The sequence below is a fragment of the Nuphar pumila genome, chromosome 1 (genome assembly GCF_984573655.1).
Source record: "Nuphar pumila chromosome 1, dmNupPumi1.hap1.1, whole genome shotgun sequence".
Lineage (NCBI taxonomy): Eukaryota > Viridiplantae > Streptophyta > Magnoliopsida > Nymphaeales > Nymphaeaceae > Nuphar > Nuphar pumila.
The window spans coordinates 119718921-119730559 of NC_143249.1; the positions used below are offsets into that span (position 1 = coordinate 119718921).

Sequence of the window (11639 nt, forward strand, 5' to 3'; positions counted from 1 at the left end):
ACTCAAAGCTTTACTTGGTCTGGTCATACAAAAACGCGTCGCCTAATATACAACTCTGTGAGTGATGGTTCACTCCGACAAACTGCACAAATGGCCACTATTCAGTATTAATCTTTATTGTAGTATCAAATAAAAGTACATCATTGAAGCATTCATAATCTACTCTTGACTTTGAATCTGCCCAAAACATATTCACAGCATATCCATCTTCATTCAGTTGCATTGCACTAAAGAAACCAGGGTCATTACTTGATTTTTTCTGTAAGTAATCAACCAAAGAACATATTTCTTTATTCTTCATGTTATATGTCATCTTCCTTCTCAAGTGGTTTCTTAGATCCAAAGGTGTGAATGACATATTATCGCGACCACCATCTATGTGGGCAAACAAATTGTATGTCTTCCTTGGTGCAATGCTGACGCTATCGGCTATTTCAGCCATTGCAGCATGTGCTACAGTTACTTTACGATGTGACATTAACATAGGAGTCATAAATGATGCAGATAAATCATGATTATGATCACTGATTAAAGTATGAACTACAAATTTCCCATTTGGATGTCTTCTCAAAATCATTCTCGCTTGACATCCACATCTTGATTCTGGCATGCTCCTTGTTGGATTTTCCATTGATTTCTTTCAACTTTGCTTGGAACAAACATATGTCTTTCTCACCACGACACCTTGTGCATTTTTTGACCAAGAAAACCTTCTCACACTGAAGCCAACTTTTAAGGCATAATCATTGTAAAATTTATATGCAGCTTCCTCATTATTAAACTGCATTCCTTCTACCGGAACATAGTCAAGTGTACTTCCATGTTCATTCCCAGTGCCTACACTTTTATTATGTGTACTGTCATGATAATCTACCTCATTATTGAATTGCATTTCTTCTACTGGAACATTCAAGTCAAGAGTGGGTCTAATGCCTGCATCCTTCTTATCATGTGCATCATTAGTGCAGATGTTCAATTCTTCAGTTGTGTCATTAGTATAGATGTTCAATTCTTCATATCTTTCAATTGATTGAGCTAGATCATCTTCATTACAACCTGATGATAAGCTCAACAATGTTATAAGCAATATATCAGTTTGTGTTGCCAGCAAAATAGCAAACAAATTGATATTAACTAACAAAACAATATCTCACAAATCGGTAGTATGTTACTAATACAGTGGTTTGAGATACAATGCATATAATGAGTGAATGTAGGATACCTGATGGGGTAGAGGCCCTTCCTAGCATTTGTAAACAAGCATTCTTGTCAACAGGTCCTAGTGTCTTACAAATATCGATAAATTTTCAACCATCGTAAGAACAAGATCTACCTGCAGTAACAAAACAATGTCTTAATGGCACACAAGACGACATGTGTTCTTCATCGATAGCATGATGAGATGGAAAGCTACTCACAACGCTTTAATGGCACTGGTCAGAATGTTTGTGCGTTATTGCTTTCTTCCATAATGCCTAACGACAATGCAAAAGAAGAGAAGACACGAGAATGTTTTGTAAGCAATATATCATATTGCGTTAGCAAGCGCATACGTTTACTACGATTTAATCAGGATGCATATAACAACGGATACCGATAAGGGTTAGCAAGTCAAAGAAACGATTTAATGAATGACAGTATAAAAGCAAGTGCGGTTTGATATTTGCTTATACTGAGCATCGAGTTGTCACTTACCATGCCAATAAAAGACACGAAATGTCGTACATGTGTGTTGACGATAACGCTGTCAGTAGATCCAAGGGGTTGTGAAGTGAGTTCAATAGAAATCGCTGACAGAGCAGCGATTTGAATGCGAAAATCGCCACCGCATGCGTGTAACGATGTGTTTCTGCACGCACACGTTTTCAAAGTCTGTGTACAAATATCTTATGAATACATATTACAAAACATATAATATCTTACAAATCGATATACATATCGAATAATATATTGAAAATCAATACGGCAGTTCAGCATAATAACTTACAAATCGACAATACAAAACCATAATATTTAAAAGGTCGATAAATATATCGCACAATAAATTACAAATCGATACGGAAGAAATTGAGCATAATAGCAAACAAATTGATATTATCCAACAAAACAATATCTCATAAATTGGTAGTATGTTACTAATACAGCGGTTTGAGATACAATGCATATAATGAGTGAATGTAGGATACCTGATGGGGTAGAGGTCCTTCCTAGCATTTGTAAACAAGCATTCTTGTCAACAGGTCCCAGCGTCTTACAAATATCGATAAGTTTTCAACCATCGTAAGAACAAGATCTACCTGCAGTAACAAAACAATGCCTTAATGGCACACAAGACGACATGCATTCTTCATTGATAGCATGATGAGATGGAAAGCTACTCACGACGCCTTAATGGCACTGGTTGGAATGTTTGTGCATCATTGATTTCTTCTATAATGCCTAACGACAACGAAAATGAAGAGAAGACACGGGAATGTTTTGTAACACAAGGCAGGCACGAGAAGGCGACAATGTGTTGTAAAAAGGGATAAAAAATAAGGCAGAAACCTCGACTGGAGACGAAGGCAAAGTTTGCGTTGACAATGAGAGCTACTGTTACAGCAGATGGCGCAAGAGTTTAATGAATAACGAACGTCTACACCTTAAATAGTTAACATCAAACTTTCTGGATGGAGGACTTTTTTGTCCTTTTCTCAAACCGTAGTTTCTCAACTTTTGAATGGAGGATATTTTTGTTATTTCCTCGAACCGTCATTTCAGGGCAAGAAAAGCAAGTAAGGGTGATTAAGTCTTTGCAACAGCACCAGAGTCCGATGCAAAGTTATGTCAACATACACGGGAATACGAGTCCCATGTGCGTAAATACGTGGTGCTCATTCACCCCCCCCCCCCCCCCCCCGAGCACAGACGTGGGATTCAGTGAATCATCGGGGGAGAGCATACACCACCCTCTCAAGCATATGCATTGAAAAGGGAGGTGCCAAATGAGTCCTCTCTCTATCTCTACATTGCCTAGAAAGTAAGCAACGGAGAGGATGGAGAAGGCAGCAGTAGCCATGGACGTTGTCGGGGATGGCAGGGTGGCAGGCTTTGTATCAACAGAGCCAGAGCCGCAAGAAACAGGGAGAATATTGCGCACAATTGAGGTTCTGCTCTGGATCCTTCCCATGGCCCTCAGCATGGTAGCTCTCTTGGTTATGCTAAAGAATCGTCAGAACAATGATGAATTTGCACACGTTGCCTACAGTGACATTGGTGGATTCAAGTAAAGCTCTCTCTATATATATATAATGGTGTATAATGTTGAATTAATGATCTTGATACGTAGGTACCTCGTATATGCCAACGCTGTATGTGCTGCCTACTCGCTCGTCTCTGCTCTCTGTGTTACAGTGCCTGCTCGTTGCGCAACCAGGTCAAGTAGATGGACATTCTTCCTTCTCGATCAGGTATTCATCTTCATGCATATAAAGAGAAATCTCTCTCTCTCTCTCTCTCTCTCTCTCTCTCTCTCTCTCTCTCTCTCTCTCTCTCTCTCTATCTATCTATATATATATATATATATATATATATATATATAAGAAGCCAAGGGGGCACCATCTTAGGGATGTCAATGGATTGGATTTTTTCTGATACCCAGCCGACTTCGTTTAATCGGTTTTGGTGATCCAAAACCATACCCAGTTATAATGGGATGCGAATATGGTTTTCATTTTTTGCTACCAAATCTGACATATATTTACATTTGATGAATATCCAAATCCATTTACATTAAAAAACCAGAATATGCACCATTTACATCCTTAGGACACCCCATGTGTAGAGGGCAGATCTGGTACTGGATCAGCCCAGTGAACAGATGCCATGCATCCATTCATTGGAATGCCACTCCCCATGATTGGATGCACCATGTCCAGTGATTTGACCGAGTACCTTGCAATGTACTCTGTCCCAGCATTAGATTTCTTCTCTCGTGCAAAACATAAGCAGAGTTGCCGCTCTTGTTAGACGTGAATAGAAAAGATCATTTCTCTTCCAGTTCAAATCTAATTTGATTCTTAATTTCATTGTTTTTTCACCTCTTTTCACATTTTTTGCTTCGTGTGCCCATATATGTAAATGATGTGTGATACATAATTCATCATGTATCTTTTGATTGTTGATAACGGCTCCACCAAAGGAAATGTTTGATTGAAATAATGAGTCGCCCATTTTATGAAGAGTAGATTCAATGATGGGAGTTGAATACTTGTAAGGTGTTTAGCCCCACCCATGTAGTGGCTGCCTCCGACCATTAAGAATGGAGGCCTCATGCCTGGTGGTTGAATACTTAAGCCTTAGTCTACTCGCAAGGAGGAGCAAAATTTCAATAGCAAGATGAGAAAATGTAGAAGATACAAAGCTCTCAAAACCCTAATCTCTAAATGCACACAAAACTCTCATACCCACTTCTCAAAAAGATTTTATATATATATATATATATATATATATATATATATATATATATATATATATATAGAGAGAGAGAGAGAGAGAGAGAGAGAGAGAGAGTAATGGGTTGGTGCCAAACCACATGCTAAATAAGTTTTTGGGGCTTTTTTCATTTTATTTTTAAATTCTAACCTTATAGATGTGATCTATCTACTTAATTTTATATAGGGATCAGCTCTTGAAACGGTTGATTCCAGCACATGGGTAGGTTTTTATAAAGTTCAAAAAATCAACGGTCCAATATCTTTGTAATATTTTGAGGCTCCAAACATCATTTTTTTCATCAAAAACACATGATCCAGGTGTAGATTCTTAGTAAATCGACCATGCCCAACACATTTATAGGGCTGGAACTGCATAAAAAGCACCGGAAAAGTCCAAAAAAACCATTTAGCACACCGTTTAGCACCAAATTAGTTTAGTACAGACTCATTTTCCTATATATATATATATATATAGAGAGAGAGAGAGAGAAGCTACCCGATTTTTTCCTTAACAGTATGATACCTTATTGCTTGGGACCGTCAATTTTTTATATTTTTTCAAAATTTTGACCTTACAAATATGGTAGGTTGATTTACTAGAAATTGACACTTGGATCATTTGATTCTGATGCATGGATATGTTTTTATGAGGTTCAAAAATCAATAGTCTACAATTTTCATAAAAATTTTAAGCATCAAATACCATTTTTTCATAAAAAATGCATGATCCAAGTGTCAATTTCTAATAAATCAATCATGCTGAACACATCTCTAACATCAAAAATTCTAAAAAACACCAATTCTTATTGGGTAGGGTTTGTAAGTTTTCTATCTGGAAAGATTTCATCTCTCTCTCTATCGGGTAGTGGGAAGCTACTTGACTGCATCCCTACAAAAGAGAAAATTACAATACTGGATAGGGTCGAATCCCTCTCCTTTCACAACAAACCCTATTGAAAATTCTGATTTTACCGTGAGCAAAATATTTTTGGATTGGCTCATTGATCTGGACGGGGCTAGAATTGAAGACACCCACAACGAAGATCTTGTTCAATATGTAAGAATCAAATTGAATAGGCAATCGAATCAGTCCGCTCGATTTTTTCTTGAAACTCAACCGAACTGTTTTTTTTTTAATTTGTTTTTGTGTTGGCTATTTTTAGAATTGGATTAAACCTTATAAGGCATCATTTAGTTTATTTCTATATTTTCATATTTTTTCTTGATATTTTAATATTTATTTTAAAAAACAAAAATTAAAAAAGGCTGATTCAAAAACAGTTTGATTCAATTCTGCATGGTTGGCAAACTCGGCGAGTCAACCCGTGACTCGCCCGAGTTGCCTGGCATCCATGCCTAACCGAGTCAAAAAACATTAGGACTCGATTAGGTCTAGACTCGACCGAGTTCATACTTTGACTCGTCCCAGTTGATTGAAACTCGGCCGAGTTGACTGAGTTTCAAGAGACTCGGCCGAGTCAGCAGAATGCCATCTACTTTTTTTTCAGCAACCAATTTAATTAATTTTTTAATATGTTTAGCCACCACCTTTACACCCAAATCAGAGATATATTCTTTTAATGACTTCACTTAATCCTTTGCACGCTGTTCACACCTTTTTAGAAAGATTGAACTTTTAATTAAATATAATTAAGTCCGTCTCATTTTAAAACGTTAGGCACTATCCTTAGGCCCAATTAAGGATGGCTTAATGATTTCAGTTTTGTGGATGCAAGAAGAGTTTTTCTTTTAAATTATTGTTTTGAATAGGCACTGTCCCTATACCGAATTAGGCATGCTTCCTTCAATTGCTTATTAAATATCCACCACTCCATAGGCCAATCATAATCCTCAACTTTAACTATTTTTTCTTTTTTCAATCACGATTTTTTTTCTTTTTCTTTATCTTATTTTTTTCTTATAAATATAGGTTACTCTTTTTCTATAAGTGAAAAAAACATTGAAACTTTGAAATTGCATATGTTATATATATATATATATATATATATATATATATATATATATATATATATAAGAAATCTGTATTTAAAATTAATATACTCAGTTTTTATGTTTATAAAATATGTGTTTATATAAATTATATATATATATATATGCATATAAATGTATGCACACGTACACTTCTATAATCTATATAAAAAATTTGAGAGGATTGTTAAACATACTTATATGTTAATTTTAGTAATAATGCATATATTTTTTTTATAAATTGCATATTTATAATTTATTTTTAATAAATTATATGAAAATCATGGCTCCTCCCGTTCATAGAGTTGACTCGCTTGAGTGATCGAGTTGGATATGGCCGATCCGATACCGAGTTCCCAGAATGCCAATCATGCAATTCTGAAGCAGCTGATTCTCTGTATCATTTTGAAAAACAATTCGGTTCCTGACAACATTGATCTTGTCAAATGCTAGGCATCATCACGTAACAGCCACCTGCAGCCCAAAAAAACTAGTAAAGATGGCTCTATGTTTTGGCGCTCTGCCTCCCATGAGGGCAGATTAGGTCATATTGAATCACCCCATTGAATATCACACTCGAGAAACTATGCATCACACTTGGAATGCAGATAGAAAGGGGCCACACACATCTTGATCAAGTGGGATATACGGTGGGGATTGAATATAACCCGAATCGGTCATATGCAGTATAACCTGATCTTCTCTCTTTGCTTACTGTGTTTTCTTTTATATCAAACCAAGGATCTCCACCCCAGTGCACCAGACCCCTTGGGGCACCAGCCAGCCCTATCTGCATACAGTAAGAATTCTCAGGAGAAAATGAGAAAAGCAACTCCTAAAAGCTACTCTCTTATCCTGTCTAGACAAGCATGAGAAAGACAGATTGGTGAATGAGATTGTAGGGATTCAGCTCAGGGATCCCTTATGACGCCAGCCAATGACATACCAGCATTTTGAGTGGGGACCTGCATTGGGCTGTTGTGGAGTCCATGGAATGCTGTCATGTGATTGGCTGGTGTCACATAATGGATCACTTAAGAGATCCCTGGTTCCCAAGCTTGAGGATGGTGTGCTCCATTTTGCTTGGCTCCTAACTGATTGAAACATGCAGGTACTCGCCTACTTGATGCTAGCAGCAGGCACCATCTGAACAGAAGTTATGTATCTGTCCTTCAATGGCGACCTGACCATGACATGGAGTGAGACCTGCAGCACCTTTGGCAGCTTCTGCAGAAAGGCCACTAACTCTATAATTATCACATTTGCTGTTGTTCTGTTCTACATCCTCTTGTCACTCCTCTCCTCCTACCGCCTCTTCAGCACCTTCCACGCTCCGAGCAGCAGTTCGATTGTCGCATCGAGGCAGCAGCCTCTCCCTTAACTGGTTAGGTTAGCAGTTAAAATGACATTTCTTTAGTTCCACCCTTTTTACATACAATAAGATGTCAAGCACTGAAGCAACAGCCATGTGCATGCTTATAGTTTCAGAGTCTGTTTATTGGCTGATGTATTATGTAACTATCTTTCAATGGTATTTGTTGTATGATGATGTAAAGGTGTCCCTGCTAGTACACTCTGGATTCACAGGAACTGCAGTCTCTAGCACCTCCACCTTTAGTTCAGAGGTACATATACATGAGTACTGCAGAAATTAAAAGAAATGCCTTTCTTTCATGTGACTTATGTGCCTATTGCAGGCTCTGCAGCACTTTGGTGCATGGGGGAAAAAAGATAAAAGGATATTTCACAAAATTCCAGATTTTCTATGATATCATTTTTCTCACGTCAATCCAGCAACCAATAAAACCTAATTACCAATTACTTTATGAAGTTGAGGATGAACTTTTATTTTTCCCCAATACCAAGTCCAAAAACTAAAAAAGGGGCTGCAGTGCATCTTATTTTGTTTTGCAATTGCATGACAAGCGTCTTAAAAACAGGTTGGTCTCGCTTTTCCTAGTTCCATAGGTTACCTGAGGCTTTATAGAGATTGGAGGCAAGCATGTAGCCTTTACATAAAAATGCCAAGACTTCACATTTAATGGAGTGTCACTGCATGGTGGGCACCTGCCTGACAGTCATTCATCTTGGCCTCTCTCCAAATAGGTGTGGTGTTGGTCTCAAGAAATGATAAGTTGAATGGTAAGCAGCAATGGAGCTACATTAAAAAAATTACCTCAAATGCCAATGCCACCGCATAAAAAAAACTAGGAGATATTTACTGGATTTAAGGACCAGCGTTAAAGAATGAGACATACCTCACTTTAAGGACCAGCGTTAAAGAATGAGACATACCTCACTTTAAGATGGTAAAACCAACTTCCAAGAAAAATAAAACTGTAATGGCAAAATTATCTCCCTGTTAAAAATCCCAATTGAAATGGTGACAGAGAGGAATGATGCGAGCATTCTAGCGGGTTCTATTATCACTTGAATTGCAGAATATTATCTGTTGCATGCCTTTATGATGCATGATCCAGAACGTAAATGAGCTATTTCAATTACTATCTCATCTTTCAAGCAAATGTACCCAAATCAAGTCAAAGCAAGGGAAGAATGATTCCAAATCACGGGCATGTTTTCAATGCCCTGGGATTCTTCAATTTTCTCAAGACCCTGTGATTGTAAATCACAATGGCAACATTTTCTCAAGGTTAGTGAAACATGAGAAACGTCCAACTTATGATTGCAAATAACTGTGATTGTTTCTACCTTGAATCTTATAAAAGTTGGTCTAAAATTGACCTCACCGCACTTATATAGGTGTTCTGCCCAACTAGAGGGAGCCACGTAGTGGCTGACCCCTTATAAAAAACAGAGGAGCCCCAGTGTCACAGTTTTACTTTTTTTAATAAGCCATTGTGGCGCGATGGTCCATCATTACCGCTGCAAGCCTTTCTATCACTCTGTCACGGGCACAAAATGCTTCGCAAACCCGCGACGCATCAAGCTGCCCAAGTTGACCAACCTAACGGCCAAAGGTGCAACCAACACATTTTCGTGTGCTGAATCATTTTCATTGGCTTTGTGCACCACCATGTGCGCAGCTGCCTAGCGAAAGCTGATCAAGCGTATTTTCAAATGTACATTTCATGTAGTCAATGTCGCTTAGTGCATAGTTGTCTCATACTATCTATCACTTTCAAAAGAAGCACAAACTTTGTTTTAGCCTTGCGTGCCATGAAACGTATTGCAGCTTCATGTGCACGACATAGTAAAACCTCACCACCAAAGGAACAAGACTTTGCAGCCCCCAGTCCGAAGACCAGTTGATGATTGAACACCATAGCAAATAGCACCACCCAAACTCATTCGCTGGCACCTAGGCATTCACTCGCCTAGCCCCGAGTCACCATACTTGATTGGAATCACCTAATGTGATCCCTAAAAGAATTAGCCCTAACCCACATGCACCTCCGTGGGTCCAACCACTACGCGTGGAACGCTCTTGCAAGCCGAAAGGTCCTTAATCAAATCCCCAAAGGAAACATCCTTTGGTCCACTTGCACTGCTTAACCGAACAACTCTCCACGTCTATGCCGCCATACAATGATGTACTAACGACGATACTGATGCCTATCGCATATTGTGCCAACACTGCATGTCACCGATCAAGCGAACGCATACCGCGCGTTCCTACACTCGATGCATTTTCTACTCGGTAGAGCTTAAAATCGGCCCAGGACATTCTCCCTCACCTAAAACCATTGTCGTCCTCGCCAATACTGATGTAGGTAAGAACACAGTCTTCACTGATATGCCAATTTTCCTTTGTACTTATCTTTGATTTACTCTTTTTCTTCAGCCTAGTCAACTTGTTCTGGATTACATCCACCATCGCCACAACCTTTAACACGTCAAGTCTCATTTCTTTAACGCATCTTTGATCACTTAGACAGTGATCTTCTGCTTTATCAACATTGAGCATTCTCTACTCGTGAGACCCCAGTGCAGTCTCAAACACAAACGGGTCATCCTCGCCCGCACGACAAACTTGTCGTCTTTATGCTCATGACTAGGGTGCCTTCCAACCCCAGCAAGGAAAATTCCAAGCCCTTTGTGGTCCTCGTAGAGAAAGACAGCCTCCAACATGTACTGCAGGGATATCAACTCCTTTAAGCATCAACTTGTGGTTTTTCAACGATCCAAACTAATCCTTAAGTGGGAGACACCTCCTTGCATATCATCCCAAAGTGGTCCTTCAAAGCGTCTTCCTGGGTACTCGTCCTTACATGGGCACCTTTGGCCCAACGCTGGAACTCTTCTTTCGAAGTGAGCATGGTGTAACTCTCTCTTAGAGTTAACAAAATGTTTTCGTAGGAACCAACGATCCACGCACAACAACTTTTTTCTGCACATACAATCCATTGAGAATCTACCAACGCAAGGGATTAAAACAATGAGCATTCTTCTCAACGTGGGTACTCCGCTAACCCATAATCTTGGAAGAGAATCTAAAGGTTTAATTGAGTCTCACATACCCAAAGGTACAAATCCATCCAACCGAATTCAACATGCATTCTCTGCATGCACAAGGCAAACGTCACGCTCCACCTGTGAGCCTAATGCACAACTGGTAGAAATATTTGGCTTATCTATATTCCCTTAGCCAACTAAACAACAACCTTACACTTCTACTTGTCATCGACAAGATGTCCCATACCATCCTGCCAATATCTTGCTTCTGTACTCGGTCAACCATACTTCAGCTGCGAAAATTTATGTAACCAAGATAAACCATTGTTGTTGGTTAATCTTTTTGCAATGGTATTTTTAAAAGATATTTTTCACTAAAAGATTTGAAAAATCGACAACCAAATAAATAAAAACCGACTTTCCATGAATGTGGCGAGTACAGGTCAAATCCTCAGAGAACGGGAAATATTCAAATTAATTCTAAAAATTTTAATTTATTAATATCAGACATGTTACAACTAAGTCAAACAATACAATTCTAATTAAGTTATAAACTAAAAACAAAAATTAACTAAAAACATGTTTCTAAAGTCCTCTTTAGATCGCCAGAGGTATTTTTGTCTTTTCACCATAGCTACATTTATGCTATCATTCTGAATACACCTTTGACTTGTTGTAAACTTATCAACCTAAAACACAATAAGATACAAAATTAGTATACAATTATGATAAGTGATTCAAAAAATTACACTAAAACTA

General features: G+C 38.3%; 1 protein-coding gene across 1 annotated transcript; it reads left to right on the top strand.

The window, feature by feature from the left end:
- The first annotated feature begins 3009 nt into the window (after positions 1-3009).
- Positions 3010-8066, top strand: LOC149849127 (CASP-like protein F16). Its single transcript, XM_089998559.1, has 3 exons — positions 3010-3265; positions 3329-3449; positions 7576-8066. The coding sequence occupies exons 1-3, from the start codon at positions 3036-3038 to the stop codon at positions 7612-7614; spliced, it is 390 nt and encodes a 129-aa protein (XP_089854685.1). The 5' UTR covers positions 3010-3035; the 3' UTR covers positions 7615-8066.
- Positions 8067-11639: the final 3573 nt, after the last annotated feature.